This window comes from Canis lupus, unplaced genomic scaffold (assembly GCF_011100685.1).
Source record: "Canis lupus familiaris isolate Mischka breed German Shepherd unplaced genomic scaffold, alternate assembly UU_Cfam_GSD_1.0 chrUn_S1727H1922, whole genome shotgun sequence".
NCBI classification, from domain to species: Eukaryota; Metazoa; Chordata; class Mammalia; order Carnivora; family Canidae; genus Canis; species Canis lupus.
Window position 1 is genome coordinate 45,091 of NW_023330576.1, and position 19,998 is coordinate 65,088.

The 19,998-nt window shown below is 46.5% G+C and overlaps 1 protein-coding gene and 1 long non-coding RNA gene across 2 annotated transcripts; one reads left to right on the forward strand and one right to left on the reverse strand.

Annotated features, from left to right (window-relative positions):
• Positions 1-1,614: 1,614 nt before the first annotated feature.
• Positions 1,615-19,274, forward strand: LOC119878562. The gene is made up of 2 exons (XR_005386999.1): positions 1,615-1,986; positions 18,603-19,274. It is a non-coding gene; the product is annotated as an uncharacterized LOC119878562 (long non-coding RNA).
• Positions 6,356-7,301, reverse strand: OR4A40 (olfactory receptor family 4 subfamily A member 40). The gene is given in 2 exon segments (NM_001389174.1): positions 6,356-6,735; positions 6,737-7,301. Coding segments are annotated over 2 exon segments (945 nt in total).
• Positions 19,275-19,998: the final 724 nt, after the last annotated feature.

A 19,998-nucleotide genomic window follows, 5' to 3' on the forward strand; every position in this document is an offset into this window, starting at 1 on the left:
CCCTCCTTCATGCCGGTCCCCTGTGATCCCCTCACCCGTCCCCTACCCTCCAGCGACCCTCAGTTAGTTTCCTATAATTAAGAGTCTGTATTTCCTGCATCTGTTTTCATCTTCTTTGTTTTTCCTTCCCTTCACAGATGTTCATCTGCTTTGCTTCTTTAATTCCACCTATGAATGACACCCCACAGTCATTCTCTTTCCCGACTGACTTATTTCACTTAACATGATTTCTCTAGTTCTATCCACGTCATTGCAAATGGCAGGATATCCTTCTCTTTGATACCTGAGCACCATTCCTCTCTCTATGACCATCATCTATCTCCCATCCTCTTTATTCATCATCTGCCTGAGGGCACCGAGATACCTCACACAGTGTGGCTACTGTGGACCTGGCTGTTGTGGACATTGGGGTGCAGGTGCCCCGAGTCTCACTGTATCTGTATCTTCGGAGTCAGCTCCATGCCCTGCACCTGCTGGTCGCAGGGTGTCTGTATTTGTAACTTCCTGAGGAGCCTCCACACAGTTTCCAGGGCGGCTGCACCAGCCCGCAGTCCCGCCCACAGTGGAAGGGAGTTGAGTGAATTTTGCAGGACTTGCTAAAGTCTGGTCCACATTTCATTTTGCAGTCTGTGGGCTCCAATTCCTTGTCCTTAAGTATTTCTGGGGAAGCCGGGTGTTGGGCTCCTTTTCAGTGAGACATTTCCAATGCTAACAGGCCACAGCTGGAGCCTGGAAGGAGGCAGGTACGGCCCCCTGCACCAGCAAGCCGCCTCCTGCTCAGCCTCCTGCAGCGCCTAGCATCACAAAGGGGAGCGCCCAAGCCCAGGCCTCACCCAGGGTGCACACATGTGCAGTAGGCCTCGTCTGCCTGCACTAAAAGGAGCCAGCCTGTGCTGGGGAAGCCTGATGAAGACATGGGGACGCATCCACCCTGATGAGCCACAGCCTCCTCAGGACGCGCAGGGAGTCTAAAGGGGGATATTGGGCCGTGTTCACGCTGACAGGAGCATCGGTCCTCTCAGGACCCTTGGTGAGGCTTCAGGAAGATGTTGGCCCGCATACACCCTGATAGGAAACCCTGAGCTACCTCAGGACCCGCGGTGAGGCTTCAGGATATTGTGGGCCCGCATCCACGCTGACAGGAGCCCCTGGGCCACCTCAGGACCCGCGGGAAGGGTTCAGGAAGATGTGGCACCGCGTCCTCTCTGGCAGAAACTCCCAGGCCCCTCAGGATATAAGTTGAGGCTTCTGGAAGCTGGGGGCCGCATTCAGAGTGACAGGAGCCATGGCCTCCTCAGTACCCTCAGTGACATTTTGGTAGTACGTGTGGTCATGTCCACACAAAAGGACGCTGACTTCCTCAGGACCCCTGGTCTAGTCTTTGGGAAATATGGGTATGCGTCCATGCGGACAGAAGACCCCAGCCTTGTCAGGGCCTCTGGTGAGGCTTAAGAAATATGTGGGTGCCGTATGCACACTGACAGGAACCTCCGGCCTCCTCAGGACACACTGTGAAGTTTTGGGAAGATTTGGAGCCCTGTCAATGCTGACAGGAGCCCCCAGCCTCCTCAGGTCTTATGGTGAGGCTTGAGGAAAATGTGGGACCACGTCAACACTGACAGGACCCCCGTCCTCCTCAGGACATGCACTTTGGCTTCGGGAAATATGGGGCTGGGTCTATGCTGACAGGAGCCCACAGCTTCATCAGGACCCACAGTGAGTTTTCTGGGGGATGTGAGGCCATGTCTAGGCTGACAGGAGACCCCAGCCTCCTGAGGACTTGCTGTGAGGCTTCCAGAGGATGTGAGGCATAGTCCACAGTGACAGGAGACGCGGTGTCCTCTGGACCCACTGACTATGACACAGGAACACGTGGGGCCATGTCCGCACTCACAGGAGCCTGGCTTCCTCAGGACCCCCTGGAGGACTCTGGAGGCGCCGTTGGGGGCCACGTCCATATCAGAACGGACTCCTCTGAACCACAGGGTAAGTGAATGGGTAGAATGAATGGTAGGGTCAGGGGAGGGGAGGCAGTTGGTGGTTAGCCTTAGGTTAGATGTTAGGTGTTAGTGATTATGCTTATGGTTATGGATTAGAGGTTAGGGTGAGGGATAAGGGTAAGGGTCAGTGGTTAGGAGTTAGGATGTGGGTTAGGGGTAGGGATAGGATTTAGAGTTAGGTTAGGGTTTAGGCTTTAGGGATTAGGGCACGAGTTTTGGAGTTGGGTTTAGGGTTATGGTTAGAGTTAGTGTTGGGCTTAGGTTTGCATTTAGGGTTAGGGGTTAGGGTGTGAGTTAGGGTTAGGGGTTAGAGTTAGGGGTTAGAGTTAAAGTTAGTGCTAGGTTTAGGGTTAGGGCAAGGGTTAGGATTAGGATAGGGGTTAGGGCTAGGGTTAGGGTTAGTGTTTGGTTAGGGGTTAGGGTTAGGGTCAGGTCAGGGTCAGGGTACGGTTTTGGAAAGGGTAAGATATAGGGTTAGGGAGTGGGTTAGGGGTTGGTTTTAGGGTACGGGTTAGGGTACAGTTCGGGGTATTAGATAGGTTTAGTATTAGAGGGTTAAGGTTAGGGTACAGGTTAAGGTTAGGAATAGGATTTGAATACCTTATTTTAAGGTTAGGGTTAGAGGTTAGTGTTCGGGTTAGATTTAAGTTAGGGGTCAGGGTGAAGAGTTCATAATAGGATTAAGAGTTAGCGTGAGGGTTGGCAGGAAGGTTCAGTGAATGTGTTTTGGTCTTGGGGTTTGTGTTTGGTTTTCGATTAGTGATGGGTCTTGTTTAAGGGTTAGGTTAACATTATGATTAAGTGTAGGGTTAGGGTTATGTCTGTGTATGGTTAGAGTTTGGGTCTTGGCATGTGCCTCCACGGGGACTCCTAGTATCTTGTGCAGTTTAGATTTATGCACTCTATTTAGGTTTTGGGTTCAAAGATAGCCTGACTCCACCAAGTCAGTGGCCTCCCCAGAGAATCAAAATACAGGCTTCTGTTGGGGTCAGAATAGACATGGCAGGATTCTCCCGAGCTGAGCTAAGGAGGGGATTTGAGGCTCTAAAGACTCTTTATTTGGATTTTCAGTTGCCTTTCTGATTTTATCTCTAGTGCACACATATTTCATCAATACTACCAATTATTATTTTAAAGTTTTACTTGAATTACTGTTTCTAACACAGTATGATATAGTTTCAGGTTTACCATATAGTGATTCAACCCTTGGATAGAACGCCTGGTACTGGTCACAGGTGCCCTCCACTATCCCCATCCCCTGATTCCCCATCCCCCCCACATATCTCTGGTATTTATTAGTTTATTCTCTGTGGTTAAGAGTGTGTTTTTTTTTTGTTTGCTTCTGTCATCCCCCCCTCTGCCCCTTTGCCAGTTTGTTTGGTTTCTTAAAATTCACATGTGAATGCAATTGTATGGTATTTGGTATCTGTCTTTCTCTGACTGACTGAGTTCATTTAGCATAAGTCCTTTCCACTTCTCCTACGTCATTGTAAATGGCTACATTTCATCCCTTCTGATGACCCAGTGATGTCGCAGTGTGTATATTTACCACATCGTCTCTGCCCATTCATCAGTTGATGGACATCTGGGCTGTATCCACAGTTTGGCTCTTGTTGATAATGCTGCTACAAACACTGGGCTGCTTGTCCCTCTTTGAAACTACTAAACGACTTTTGTATCCTCGGGGTAAATACCTAGCTCTGCAATTTTGGAATCGTAGGGTAGCTCTATTTTTAACATCTTTTATAAATTTTTTTTATGATAGTCACAGAGAGAGAGGCAGAGACACAGGCAGAGGGAGAAGTAGGCTCCATGCACTGTGAGTCCGACATGGGATTCCATCCCGGGTCTCCAGGATCACGACATGGGCCAAAGGCAGGTGCCAAACCACTGCACCACCCAGGGATCCCCTTTTTTTAACTTCTCGAGGACCCTCCACAGTGTTTTCCGCATTGGCTGCACCTGTTCGTATTGTGATGTATTTCCCCCTTAGGACTGCTTTTGCTGCATCCCAAAGATTTTGAATGGTTGTATGTTCATTCTCATTAGTTTCCATGAATCTTTTTAATCCTTCCTTAATTTCCTGGTTGACCCTTTCGTCTTTTAGCAGGATGATCCTTCACCTCCACGTGTTTGAGCTCCTTCCAAACTTCTTGTTGTGATTTAGTTCTAATTTCTTTTTTTCATTATTTTATTATTTTTTTTAATTTATGATAGTCACACAGTGAGAGAGAAAGAGAGGCAGAGACATGGGCAGAGGGAGAAGTAGGCTTCTAGCACCGGAAGCCCGACGTGGAATTCAATCCCGGGTCTCCAGATTCATGCCCTGGGCCAAAGGCAGGCGCCAAACTGCTGCGCCACTCAGGGATACCTTAGTTCTACTTTCAAGGCATTATGGTCTGAGTATATGCAGGGGACAATCCCAATCTTTTGGTATCGGTTCAGACCCGATTTGTGCCCCAGTATGTGGTCGATTCTGGAGAAAGTTCCATGTGCACTTGAGAAGAATGTGTATTCAGTTGAGTTTGGATGTAAAGTTCTGTAGCTTTCTGTGAAATCCATCTGGTCCAGTGTATGATTTAAAGCTCTCGTTTCATTGGATATGTTGTGCTTAGAAGACCTATCGAGGGTAGAAAGAACTAGATTGAAGTCACCAAGTATAAGTGTATTATTATCTAAGTATTTCTTCACTTTGGTTATTAATTGTTTTAATATTTGGCAGCTCTCACATATGGGGCAATATATTGAGGATTGTTAAGTCCTCTTGTTGGATAGATCCTTTAAGTATGATTTACTGTCCCTCTTCATCTCTCACTACAGTCTTCGGGGTAAATTTTAGTTTATCTGATATAAGGATGGCTACCCCTGCTTTCTTTTGAGGACCATTTGAATGGTAAATGGTTCTCCAAACATTTATTTTCAGGCTGTAGGTGTCCTTCTGTCTAAAATGAGTCTCTTTTAGACAGCAAATTGATGGGTCCTGCTTTTTTATCCAGTCTGAAACCCTGCGCCTTTTGATGGGGTCATTAAGCCCGTTCACATTCAGAGTTACTATCAACAGATATGAGTTTAGTGTCACCATGATATCTATTCAGCCCTTGTTTTTGTGGATTGTTCCACTGAACTTCTTCTTTTTTTAAGATTTTATTTATTTATTCATGAGAGACACACAGAGAGAGGTAAAAACACAGGCAGAGGGAGAACCGACGCAGGGAGCCGGATGTGGGACTCAATCCGGGGCTCCAGGACCACACCCTGAGCTGAAGGCAGTGGTAAACCACTGAGCCACCCCAGCTGCCCCTTCTTCCTAGTTTACAGTGTTCCGGGATGGACTGCAGACAGAAAAACCTGTTATCGGTATTTTTTGCATGACTGTGAAAAACAAATTTTGTTTAGACCAAAGAAAACATTGCTAAGTCTATAAGTACAAAGTATTTAAATTGAATACAACTTTTGGGAAACATATTGCTATGCAAAATAATGCATTTCTTTTTTTTAATAAGGTTTTATTGGTGTTCAATTTGCCAACATTTAGAATAACACCCTGTGCTCATCCTCTTTCTTTACCCATATCTTCAGTATCATGAAAACAAAATAAACAGTTCTATCTCTTCTTTGAAGAATTGCAAAAATGTACCTAATAACTAATGAAGGAAAGGATAAAAATATGTTTATAATTTGGATGAGTATGGTTTTCTGTGCTCAGATCGAGAACTAGAATCTGTTTTTATCATTAACTATCCCACACAGTTTCATCCCAACATGTGAAAACATCCAACATCCCATTTAACAAAATTGCTCACTGATAGTGTCTAACCAAACACTATATCATCCTCCATATAAATGTCTTGAACTGCAGAAGCATAAGCACTGACCTGAGGAATGGAAATAATTTTAAAGGCAGGATGCACAATGCAGGTACAGAAGGTTGCCACACTGATAGAATAATGAACATTAAAATCTAGAAACCACTCTTTTGGCCCCAGTAACTTATTCTAAGTATTAGCCAAATTGTTTTCTCATTAATTTAGGTGAGAGTAAATTTTCAAAGGTAATTGCTTTTCACATTTTAAACTTAAAAATTCATTTCTAAATACCCATTTTGATATGAGCCAAGAAAAATAAGGCTACAAAGTGAAATTAATTTTATTTTTACTTATAATTGGAAAAATACCTGTGCCTTTTATCCATCCTTTTACCTATCAGATTGATTCTTACTTCAAAAGATAATTTATTCTATTTTTGATGGCTTTGTTTAAAATAAAAAGAAATATCTCTAGAGAATCCATTGAATTGGCTAAATCCATTGTTAGAATTTTACCTTTTTTCTTGCTTTAGAATTAAAATAAGTGTATTCAGTTTAGGTGACACATTCTTATTCTACCTTTTGTTAAATTTTTACACCAGAATTTTTCCATAGCATTTTTCATCTCTGAATTTCTCAAGGTATATATTAAAGGATATAACATGGGAGTGATAACTGTATAAACCAGAGTTACAGACTTATCAATGGGCAAGTTAGAAACAGGTCTAACATACATGAAAATGCAGGGAACAAAAAAAAGGACAACCACTGTGGTGTGGGAACTGCAGGTAGACAGGGCTTTGCGCCTCCCTTCTGGACTGTGACTTTTAAGAGAATTTAGAATGACTCCATAGGAGATGAGTAGAAGGATAAAGATGACCATACAGATTGCTCCACCGTTGGCAATCACAGTGAGGCCTATTAAGTAGGATGTCAGTGCAGGCAAGTTCTAATAATGGGTACAGTTCACAGATAAAGTGATCAATGACATTGGGGCCACAAAATGGGAGGCTGTACACAAAGAGAAGCTGAACCATAGAGTGCACAAGACCTCCAATCCAGGCCACCACTATCAGCAGGATGCAAACCTGTCGATTCATAACAGTCAGGTAATGCAGTGGCCTACAGATGGCCACATAGCGATCATAGGCCATCATGACCAGAAGGAAGACCTCAGAACCCCCAAAGAAGTGTTCTAGAAAGAGCTGACCCATGCAAGCTGGGAAAGAAATTGTCTTTTTGTCACAGAGTAAGTCTATAATCAATTTGGGTGAAATGACAGTGGAATAAACAGCTACCATAAGTGACAGATAGGCAAGGAAAAAGTACATGGGGGAGCCCAGAGAGGGGCTGCCAAAAACAGTCACTACAATGAGTAGGTTGCCCACCATTGTCACAATGTAGATGAGTAAAATCATGACAAATAATGCTTTCTGCCCCTCAGGATCCTGAGTGAGGCCAAGGAGGACAAATTCTGTCACATTATTATTTCCCATGTACTCTTTCTGTAAGGCCTGTTTCAAGGTTGAGAGATGAGAACAAGACTTCTTGGGTCTTTTCTCTGGACGTTAAAAATAGTGCTTCTGGGATCCCTGGGTGGCGCAGCGGTTTGGCGCCTGCCTTTGGCCCAGGGCGCGATCCTGGAGACCCGGGATCGAATCCCACATCGGGCTCCCGGTGCATGGAGCCTGCTTCTCCCTCTGCCTGTGTCTCTGCCTCTCTCTCTCTCTCTCTATATGTGACTATCATAAATAAATAAAATTTAAAAAAAAATAGTGCTTCTACCACTGTGGATAGCAATAGATACTTCACATATCTATGTGTTACCACAGAACATATAATAATGTGTGGCTGATCAGTCCACCTAGAAATAGTTCCAAATGGTCACACTTTCCACATTTCCATGCAGGCTCACCATCATCTCAGTCTTTCAGATGAGTGTAGAACTATCCATGTGGATGCTTCACTCAGCATAAGACCCTCCAGTTCCATCCACGTTGAAGCAAATGGTGGGTATTTGTCATTTCTAATAGCTGAGTAATATTCCATTGTATACATAAACCACATCTTCTTTATCCATTCATCTTTCGTTGGACACCGAGGCTCCTTCCACAGTTTGGCTATCATGGCCATTGCTGCTAGAAACATCGGGGTGCAGGTGTCCCGGCGTTTCATTGCATTTGTATCTTTGGGGTAAATCCCCAACAGTGCAATTGCTGGGTCGTAGGGCAGGTATATTTTTAACTGTTTGAGGAACCTCCACACAGTATTTCAGAGTGGCTGCACCAGTTCACATTCCCACCAACAGTGTATGAGGGTTCCCTTTTCTCCGCATCCTCTCCAACATTTGTTGTTTCCTGCCTTGTTAATTTTCCCTATTCTCACTGGTGTGAGGTGGTATCTCATTGTGGTTTTGATTTGTATTTCCCTGATGGCAAGTGATGCAGAGTATTTTCTCATATGCATGTTGGCCATGTCTATGTCTTCCTCTGTGAGATTTCTGTTCATGTCTTTTGCCCATTTCATGATTGGATTGTTTGTTTCTTTGGTGTTGAGTTTAATAAGTTCTTTATAGATCTTGGAAACTAGTCCTTTATCTGATATGTCATTTGCAAATATCTTCTCCCATTCTGTAGTTTGTCTTTGAGTTTTGTTGACTGTATCCTTTGCTGTACAAAAGATTCTTATCTTGATGAAGTCCCAATAGTTCATTTTTGCTTTTGTTTCTTTTGCCTTCGTGGATGTATCTTGCAAGAAGTTACTATGGCCGAGTTCAAAAAGGGTGTTGCCTGTGTTCTTCTCTAGGATTTTGATGGAATCTTGTCTCACATTTAGATCTTTCATCCATTTTGAGTTTATCTTTGTGTATGGTGAAAGAGAGTGGTCTAGTTTCATTCTTCTGCATGTGGATGTCCAATTTTCCCAGCACCATTTATTGAAGAGACTGTCTTTCTTCCAATGGATAGTCTTTCCTCCTTTATCGAATATTAGTTGCCCATAAAGTTCAGGGTCCACTTCTGGATTCTCTATTCTGTTCCACTGATCTATGTGTCTGTTTTTGTGCCAGTACCACACTGTCTTGATGACCACAGCTTTGTAGTACACCCTGAAATCTGGCATTGTGATGCCCCCAGATATGGTTTTCTTTTTTAAAATTCCCCTGGCTATTCGGGGTCTTTTCTGATTCCACACAAATCTTAAAATAATTTGTTCTAACTCTCTGAAGAAAGTCCATGGTATTTTGATAGGGATTGCATTAAACGTGTATATTGCCCTGGGTAACATTGACATTTTCACAATATTAATTCTGCCAATCCATGAGCATGGAATATTTTTCCATCTCTTTGTGTCTTCCTCAATTTCTTTCAGAAGTGTTCTATAGTTTTGAGGGTATAGATCATTTACATCTTTGGTTAGGTTTATTCCTAGGTATCTTTTGCTTTTGGGTGCAATTGTAAATGGGATTGACTCCTTAATTTCTCTTTCTTCAGTCTCATTGTTAGTGTATAGAAATGCCACTGACTTCTGGGCATTGATTTTGTATCCTGCCATGCTACCGAATTGCTGTATGAGTTCTAGCAATCTTGGGGTGGAGACTTTTGGGTTTTCTATGTAGAGTATCATGTCATCGGCGAAGAGGGAGAGTTTGACTTCTTCTTTGCCAATTTGAATGCCTTTAATGTCTTTTTGTTGTCTGATTGCTGAGGCTCGGACTTCCAGTACTATGTTGAACAGCAGTGGTGAGAGTGGACATCCCTGTCTTGTTCCTGATCTTAGGGGAAAGGCTCCCAGTTCTTCCCCATTGAGAATGATATTTGCTGTGGGCTTTTCATAGATGGCTTTTAAGATGTCGAGGAATGTTCCCTCTATCCCTACACTCTGAAGAGTTTTGATCAGGAATGGATGCTGTATTTTGTCAAATGCTTTCTCTGCATCCAATGAGAGGATCATATGGTTCTTGGTTTTTCTCTTGCTGATATGATGAATCACATTGATTGTTTTACGGGTGTTGAACCAACCTTGTGTCCCAGGGATAAATCCTACTTGGTCATGGTGAATAATTTTCTTAGTGTACTGTTGGATCCTATTGGCCAGTATCTTGTTGAGAATTTTTGCATCCATGTTCATCAGGGATATTGGTCTGTAATTCTCCTTTTTGGTAGGGTCTTTGTCTGGCTTTGGAATTAAGGTGATGCTGGCCTCATAGAACGAATTTGGAAGTACTCCATCTCTTTCTATCTTTCCAAACAGCTTTAGGAGAATAGGTATGGTTTCTTCTTTAAACGTTTGATAAAATTCCCCTGGGAAGCCATCTGGCCCTGGACTGTTGTGTCTTGGGAGGTTTTTGATGACTGCTTCAATTTCCTCCCTGGTTATTGGCCTGTTCAGGTTTTCTATTTCTTCCTGTTCCAGTTTTGGTAGTTTGTGGCTTTCCAGGAATGCGTCCATTTCTTCTAGATTGCCTAATTTATTGGCGTATAGCTGTTCATAATATGTTTTTAAAATCGTTTGTATTTCCTTGGTGTTGGTAGTGATCTCTCCTTTCTCATTCATGATTTATTAATTTGAGTCTTCTCTCTCTTCTTTTTAATAAGGCTGGCTAATGGTTTATCTATCTTATTAATTCTTTCAAAGAACCAACTCCTGGTTCTGTTGATCTGTTCCACAGTTCTTCTGGTCTCGATTTCGTTGAGTTCTGCTCGAATCTTTATTAACTCCCTTCTTCTCTTGGGTGTAGGAGCTATTTGCTGTTTTTTCTCTAGCTCCTTTATGTGTAAGGTTAGCTTTTGTATTTGAGTTCTTTCCAGTTTTTGAATAGATGCTTGTATTGCGATGTATTTCCCCCTTAGGACTGCTTTTGCTGCATCCCAAAGATTTTGAACGGTTGTATCTTCATTCTCATTAGTTTCCATGAATCTTTTTAATTCTTCCTTAATTTCCTGGTTGACCCTTTTATCTTTTAGCAGGATGGTCCTTAACCTCCACGTGTTTGAGGTCCTTCCAAACTTCTTGTTGTGATTTAGTTCTAATTTCAAGGCATTATGGTCTGAGAATATGCAGGGGACGATCCCAATCTTTTGGTATTGGTTCAGACCCGATTTGTGACCCAATATTGGTCTATTCTGGAGAAAGTTCCATGTGCGCTTGAGAAGAATGTGTATTCAGTTGAGTTTGGATGTAAAGTTCTGTAGATATCTGTGAAATCCATCTGGTCCAGTGTATCATTTAAAGCTCTCGTTTCTTTGGTGATGTTGTGCTTAGAAGACCTATCGAGTATAGAAAGAGCTAGATTGAAGTCACCAAGTATAAGTGTATTATTATCTAAGTATTTCTTCACTTTGGTTAATAATTGATTGATATATTTGGCAGCTCCCACATTCGGGGCATATGTATTGAGGATTGTTAAGTCCTCTTGTTGAATAGATCCTTTAAGTATGATATAGTGTCCCTCTTCATCTCTCACTACAGTCTTTGGGGTAAATTTTAGTTTATCTGATATAAGGATGGCTACCCCTGTTTTCTTTTGAGGACCATTCGAATGGTAAATGGTTCTCCAACCTTTTATTTTCAGGCTGTAGGTGTCCTTCTGTCTAAAATGAGTCTCTTGTAGACAGCAAATAGATGGGTCCTGCTTTTTTATCCAGTCTGAAACCCTGCGCCTTTTGATGGGGTCATTAAGCCAGTTCACATTCAGAGTTACTATTGAGAGATATGAATTTAGTGTCCTCATGATATCTATTCAGTCCTTGTTTTGTGGACTGTTCCACTGAACTTCTTCTTAATGGGGAATTTTAAGAGTCCCCCTTAAAATTTCTTGCAGAGCTCGTTTGGAGGTCACATATTCTTTTAGTTGCTGCCTGTCTTGGAAGCTCTTTATCTCTCCTTCCATTTTGAATGAGAGCCTTGCTGGATAAAGTGTTCTTGGTTGCATGTTCTTCTCATTTAAGACCCTGAATATATCCTGCCAGCACTTTCTGGCCTGCCAGGTCTCTGTGGAGAGGTCTGCTGTTACCCTAATACTCCTCCCCATAAAAGTCAGGGATTTCTTGTCTCTTGCTGCTTTAAGGATCTTCTATTTATCTTTGGAATTTGTAAGCTTCACTATTAAATGTCGAGGTGTTGAATGGTTTTTATTGATTTTAGGGGGGGATCTCTCTATTTCCTGGATCTGAATGCCTGTTTCCCTTCCCAGATTAGGAAAGTTTTCAGCTAGAATTTGTTCAAATACATATTCTGGCCCTCTGGCCCTTTCAGCGCCCTCGGTTACCCCAATTAAACGTAGGTTTTTCTTTCTCAGGCTGTCGTTTATTTCCCTTAATCTATCTTCATGGTCTTTTAATTGTTTGTCTCTTTTTTTCTCAGTTTCCCTCTTTGCTATCAACTTGTCTTCTATGTCACTCACTCGTTCTTCCACCTCCTTAACCCTCGTCGTTAGGACTTCTAGTTTGGATTGCATCTCATTCAATTGATTTTTAATTTCTGCCTGATTAGCTCTAAATTCTGCAGTCATGAAGTCTCTTGAGTCCTTTATACTTTTTTTCTAGAGCCACCAGTAGCTGTATAATAGTGCTTCTGAATTGGCTTTCTGACATTGAATTGTAATCCAGATTTTGTAACTCTGTGGGAGAGAGGACTGTTTCTGATTCTTTCTTTTGAGGTGAGGTTTTCCTTCTAGTCATTTTGCTCAGTGTAGAGTGGCCAAAAGCAAATTGTATTGGGAAAAGGAGAAAAAGAGAGGAGAGAAAGAAGGAAAGAAAGAGAAAGAGAAAATAAAGGGAAGAAAAAAAACGAAAAAAAAAAGAAGAAAAAGAGAAAGAAAAAGAAAGGAGAAAAAAAAGGGGTGGGGGAAGGAAACAAATCAAAAAGCAAAACAAAACAAAACAAAACAAAAAAGAACCACGGGGGAGTATCTTCTGATTCTGTGTACTTTAAGTCCCTTGTCTTCCCCTGGAAGTTGTCAGTCAGTCTAGCTGGTCTTCTGGGGGAGGGGCCTGCTGTGCTGATTTTCAGGTGTTAACAGTTGGGGGAGCTGCTGTGCCCCTGCCTGGTGCAGGGCACAGTGGGGGTTGTTTACCCCGTGAGGCCACAGGAGGAACAGCCCCAGTGGCGGGGCCAGCTCTGGAAACCTGGATTCAGCTCAGGCAGGAACTCCGTCTGCAGGGCCTGGAGGCTCCGGGGCGGGGCCGCTGATCTGCTCAGCTGGGGCAGGAGCGTCCTTGCTGTCCTGGGCCCTCCCGGCCTCTGCCTGTCCCGGGGGAGGCGGGATCCTGGGCTGTGTCCCGGCGCCCTGTGCTCCGGGGCCTGCGCTGTTGGAATTCGCGCTCCTGGGCCGTGCAACCCCCTCCGCGGAGCTGCCGCCTGAGCCCCTCCGAGCTGCTCCTGGAACCGCGCAGCTCCCTCTGCACGGAGCCTCTTCCTCTGCCCGAGCCCCTCCGAGCTGTTCCTGGGGCCGCACAGCCCCCTCTGCGGAGCCGCCTGCCCGAGCCCCTCCAAGCTGCTCCGGGTCCCGCCGGGTCCCGCCGTGCGCGCTGCAGCCCTTAGGGAGCTCGGCACACTCTCCTGGGCGCGCAGTTGCTCTGTTACTGTCTCAGGGAACCCGAGGGCATCCTCGCCCTCCTGGGTCCTGCTCCAACTCCCTGCGAGCCCCTTTCCGACCGGGAAGGTTGGTGCAGCTTCTGCTCCTCCGGGAAGGGGCTCTCCTGTCCTGGGGACACTCGCCCCGGCTTCAGCCCGGCTACTCGCGGGGCCCCTCCCCCTTGGAGACCTTTGTTTCTTTATTTCTTTTTCCCCGTCTTCCTACCTTGATAGATGCGCGAACTCTTCTCACTGTAGCATTCCAGCTGGTCTCTCTTTATATCTCAGGCCGAATTGATAGATTTTCAGGATAATTTGAAGGTTTTCTAGGTAATTTGGTGGAAACAGGTGATTTGGAGACCCTACTCTTCTGCCATCTTGCTCCTCCCCCCCCCCCATCCCCTGACTTTCAATCTCCCGGTGTCTATAGGTCTAACGAGAGCATCTTGTTGGCAGCATACAGATGGATCTTGTTTTTTTAATAACGATTTTATTTATGAGGGAGTGAGAAAGAGAGAGAGGCAGAAAATTAGGCAGAGAGAAAAGCATGCTCACCACCAGGAGCCCAATATGGGACTGGATCCCAGACTCCAGGATCACAGACTGAGTCCAAGGCAGAGGCTCAAACCCTGAGCCACCCAGGCATCCCGGATCCTGTTTTTTAAGCTACTCTGATACCCTATATTTTTTGATTGGAGCAATTTTTCTATCAGCATTCAGAGTGATTATTGAAAAATATGAACTTATTGCCTTTGTGTTACCGGTAGAGTTGGTGTTTCTGGTGACGTTCTCTGGTCCTTTCTAGTCTTTGTTGCTTTTGGTCTCTTTTTTTCCCCCACTAGAAGAATCCCTCTTAAAATTCCTTACTGGACTGGTTTAGTGGTCATGAACTCCTTTATACTTTGTCTGTCTGGGAAATCTTTATCTCTCCTTCTTTCCTGAATGACACCCTTGCTGAAGAAAGAATTCATATGAATTGGACACCTGTAAAAAGAAATTTAGAAACATAAAATAAATTTTTGTTATTTTCATTGAGGAAAATGACATTTAGGAGGAAAACCAGAAGCTGAAAGAGAGGAGGACAGATTTCACCCTCTGTAGCCTTCACAGGGACCTGGTGTCCTTTCCAAGGAGGGCCCCCCCCCTCCGTAGGATGCTTCCTTCCCCTCTGCACCTCTTGTTGGAACCCACCAGGCACATCTCCGTACCTCTGACACCTCTGCAGTCATGGTTTGTACAATCTTCCATGTATCCTTTTGGGGACCACAGCATCGTGTATGGAATCATCCGGCTACTTTTTGACAACATTGGGTGGATTCCAACTTTTGTTGGTTTTGGGGTGTGTGTGTGTCTATCACATGCAGCTATCATGTGCAGCTATCGGATCCTCTGGCTGGGTCACCCAAATGCCGAAATGGTTGGCACAACATCATTTCTGGTGCTGGATCTGGGCAGCTAGCTGGGGTCTCCTGGCCGACCCTGTGCTCGCTGGTGCAATGACTTTCAGCTGGAGGGTCAGCTGAGCTGGAAATTCCGGCTCAACCACATTCTCATGACCTGCAGTGGGTCCCGCCAGGTGCCAGGTGCTTCTATTCTCCCCGATGCCTCGCTAGCAGGGAGCCAGACCTTCGGGCCGCTCTGGGGGGAGCTCCTGAGGAGCCGGTTGCCCATGGCGGGAGCCCTGGGGCTGCCTGTGTGTGGGAGTCGGGGTGGGGATGGGGATGGGGTTCTTCAGTCCGCTGTGCTGCCTGGCCTTCAGGCCGAGACCCATGCTCACCCAGCCCCTACTCACTAGGGTGAGGAGGATGCCCTCCATATGCTGGTGTGAGTTATCCAGCACCACAAGGTGTGCAGCCTGAGTCCACCTGGTGCGGGTGGCCCAGGTGCATTAGCTGCAAGTGTGGGACCCAGGAAATTTAACAACAATCTCCTACCCCTGGACACACAGAGCAGGACTGATTCCATTTTGTGCTACACCCGCCACTTCCCCTATGACCCTGACATGACCTGATTGTTGCTTAAGGCACTGCCCCACCCTAGTCAGGCTGCTCAACACACCCTAGTCAGAAATCAGCTCATAACAATGTAACCCCGCTTTGTGCCCGCCAAATCTGTGCGCCGATTCGACCAAAGTAATAGGCCAGCTCAAGTGGATACTATAGGGTAAGGTGTAATTCAATAGGCCACCTGCGTGTGAACTGACATGACAGTGCAACTTTCTGCGTATCCCATGGGCCACTGGCCCCTATAAAGTTGCTATGCCTTTTAGTCTCGGGGTCCAAGTCCCTGCTCTGCTGTGTTGGGTGCACCTGGACACAAGCTCCAGCTTGTAAAGAAATCCTTGGGAGTTTGCAATGGTGTTGGCTCCTCAGTGGTTTCTCAGATTCACAATGTTGGGCACAACACAAGGGCCTACTGTCCTGACATCCCTTCTGGGGCCATGCTGACCGCCCTGCAGGCCCTCTCTGCCCCAGGCACACAGTCAAGGGAATGCAGTGAGGGGAGGAAGAGCCCCACACCCAGCCAGCCACAGCCTCCTGGACAGAGGGAGCACAGACCTCCGGGTCGCTTTGCACAGACCCTGGTGACCTGAGGCTTCCTGGCTGTCATTCTGTCCCAGGCCCTCCTGGCCCGCGGGGCGCAGCCTGAGTCCCAGTAAAGTCTGTTGCGTCTTGACCCCGGCATCTGGTCCAGTGGAAGGCACGTTGGGATGTCAGCTGGCTGTTGCTGGCGGCGCCCCTGCAGGGGCTGGTGGGACCTAGGTGGTACCCCGTCCTCCTCTCTGGGGGTCTCTCCATGCCCCGTGAACAGTGTTCTGGGAGACACAGAAACGGGCTGGCTGTGCATTTTCGCACCACAACACTTTATTGACTTTCTACAGCAAACGGGCTCAGAGCTGAGGGTGCACTGCCTTCCCCTGGGGAGGGAGACCTTTCTGTCCTTTAGGGGAGGGCAAGAATGACATGGGTTGGGGGGCGGGTGCTGGAGTCCCCCACCTGGGAGCATGTGTGGACTCTGGGTGGGGGCGTGTGTCCTGAGGTTTCAGTCTGAGAGATGGTTCTGAGGACAGCAGAGCTGACATGGACCTGCAGCTCATGGGCTTCTGCGCTGGGTCCCAGGAAGGGCAGCTGGAACCCGGCCTCGGGCTCCCTGGCACCCCAGAACCTGGAGGAGTCTGTCTCCTGGTGTGGGTGTGGGTGGGGCCCACCATCCTACCCCAGGGTCCAGGAGTCAACATTCAGCTGTGAGAGGGCTCGCTCAGCCCAGGGCCAGAATCCAGGGCTGGCCAGGGCCATGAGGGCTGGATCCCATTAGTCTTTGTGTTGGGCCTGGGGTGGAGGCTCAAATCACCCCAACCCTCACAGAGCCCAGGGCCAGGCCAGCCCAGATCCCCATGGGTTAGGGGCTGGTGTCCTGTGCAGGGTGTGTATGCTAAATGAGGGACAGTGGGCGGAGGCCCGGCACAGTGGGTCCTCTGCACCACTCACCTGTACTCACCCTGTTGGGGGTTCCCTGTCTTCCCTCCTCCCTGTAACCCCTGGGTATTCTATGGGACACCCAGGCTTCTGATGGGAGCAGGGTATCCAGAGAAACCCGGGGAGGCTGAGCATGTCCCACAGGGGGCACCTGCACCGGGTCCTTGCTGAGGGCCGATGGTGTGGTGGTGGATGGTGTGGGGGCAAGGTTATGATGGTGGTGGAGTGTGGGGGATGGTGTAGGGGTGATGGTGTTGGGGTATAGTGTGAGTGGGGATTGTGTGGGGCTGTGTGGGTTTGAGGGGGATGGTGTAGGTGGGATGCCAATGGGGATGATGATGTAGGGAGATGGTGTGGGAGTGGGGAATGAGCGGGATGTCGTGGGGGGCCTGCGGACACAGGGCATCTCCTTCCTCTAAGATGCACAAGGAGACGTCTACAGTTAAAGGCGACTAGTCTGGGGTTTGCAGTGACACCTGCCCCTGCCCTGGCTGGACCAGCAGCATTATCTGGGGATCATTATACTATGTATGTTTTCAAATTGCAAATTGTCTCAAATTAAATGCATAGAATTTAGAATAATATAAAGCATCAAGAGTGGGTGTCACTCTGACCCGTCTGACCCTCATGGGATCGATGTTTGTCCTGCTCCAGCAGCGGCCATGCAGCCTGGCCACCAGGTCTGGTTCCTCCCCCCACATCCCCCACCCCATCCCCTGCTTCTCAGGGGGCAGTCCCTCTTCCCTTTGGTGTTCAGCTCCCATGGCAACACCTGAAGGCCCCATCCTTCTGGCCTCCTCATCCCCGAGGCATCGGGAGTGTGGGCACGGGAGTTATCCCCAGCATCCTACCATGGAGCAGTGTGTTTTTGGCTTCTATTGCTCCCCCGGCCTCAGAAGCCCCATTTTCCCTACCCAGAAGGACCCGGGCCTCCCTCAGGGCCCCGAATCCCCCTGGCCCAGCAGCCTCACCCGACCCCCTAGCCATCTCAAAATATGGTGTGGCTGCCGAACGTCCTGTTGACGTCCAAGTCTACCTGCGTGATGTCCCTGGAGGAGACCAGGGCCTCCTCCTTCATTTCCTGTGAGAAAACCGAGGAGAAGCAGGCGTCAGGGAAACAGACCCCGACTTCTCACGAGCTGCTGTGCTGGGCAGGGAGCCCTGGGGCCACCATGGGAGTGTCTACTGCCGAAACCTCCTTCCTTTCTCTGGGAGGCCGGGCATGGTGGGAGTGCCCACCGTGCCCGTGACACCTGTGTGAGGGCCTGTGCCCAGCTGTTGTGGGCGGGGAGGTGACTGAGTGTCAGCCTGGGTGGGAGGGGATAGGGGTTCAGCCCAGGTGGGAGGGGACATGGGGGTGTTGTGCCCAAGATTGTGAATCTGAGAAACCACTATGGAGCTGACACTGATGCAAACCCACAAGGGTTGATTTCCAAACTCAAGTTTGCGTCCAAGTTCACCCGACACAGAGGAGCAGGGACGTGGACCTCATGGTGGGTTTTTCCTTAGTTTTTAGGACTTGTCTCAGGGACCTCCAGAAGGGCTGGATAATTCTTCAAGTTCTGTTTACATTTTGATATGGGGCCTTCAAGGACATTGACCTCTGTTCTCATTCTAATAGGCGCTTCCAGCCCTTGGGGTGGGATCAGTTCTTATTCTATTGTGGGGCTTTCTAGGACATTAAGCTGCAAACTTTTGTTTTTTTCCTGTAACTGAAGTAATGTAAATTTTACCTCTTCTTCACAGGGGCCTGGGATGGATGGACCTGTTCGAACCCTGAACTTAAAGAGGAAAGACCTTCATTTTCTTGGCCTCCTTGTGTCCCCTCCCATCCTATCTAGCTCTTTCCCCCTTCCCCGGAGCTCCTGAGAGAGCAATTGCAAATTACCTCAGCTTGGCAGGGTCTGTTGGGGGACAGGCCCAGGGATTTGGTATCAGGAAGACCTGGGGTGCGGGCATACCGGCTGTGCATCAGGATTTGATGCTGCAGACTCATTCCCTAAGGCTATCTTGACAACTGACTTTATACATAGAAAAGCTCTCCTTTATCTTTAAAAGATGAAGAGCCAGTCAAAGCCTTTTTTCTCTGCCCATCTGATTGCTCAGATTCCAATGTGAGACGTATTTCCTGTTAATAAGGATAATTTACTATCCGTAGTACTATGGTTAAAATATTCTGACACAAGTAATTCAGAGGGATGAGGGTTTCTCATCTCTTTCTTCACAGCTCAGTCACTCCTCAGGAAATGCATCGTTATGGATTTGGAAATAACTGAGAGACATTATTACCAATGGTCCTATTATTATGTGAAGGATCCTTCCCTGAGATTCTTCCCCTGTTTCAACTGACACTGAAACACTTTGAACTCTTTGGAAGACAAATGTCAAGGAAATAAATGTTATGCATTGCTAATTTTATTTTTTTATTTTTTTTTATTTATGATAGTCACAGAGAGAGAGAGAGAGAGGCAGAGACATAGGCAGAGGGAGAAGCAGGCTCCATGCACCGGGAGCCCGATGTGGGATTCAATCCCGGGTCTCTAGGATAGCGCCCTGGGCCAAAGGCAGGCGCCAAACCGCTGCGCCACCCAGGGATCCCTGCATTGCTAATTTTAAATGCACTTGCAATATGGTGTTTATTATAATAGAAGTATTTTTATCTGGTTTTTGCTATTTATTAATCGTTCCTGCTTTTCAGGTTGAGGAGGCATTGTACGTGTTCATAAGTGTTTTTCTTTCCTTCTGATATAAAATTCTTACTTTGTTTCCATCAAAGGAACTCTTTAAGAATAAGGCAAAAGTTAATTCAACTATTCTTAAAATGTCTTCACACTTGCAGCCTGATTCATTTAAGTCAATTTTCAAAATAAATCTTATTTATTAGGAAAAAAAACAAAGATTTATAGGGAAATTGAGAAGATAGTACAGAGCATTTGCATGCACTTGCACTCAGTTTCTCCAATGATTGATATCTTAATCAGTACGGTACAAATATTAGCTAATGAATCAATATTAAAATATTCGCATTAACCAAAGACGATACTTTATTCAGATTTCCTTAGTTTTTGCTAAGTTGCCATCCCTCATAGGACATTCCGTTTGTCCTCCTGTTTTCTTAGGCTCCTCTGGATTGTGACAGTCT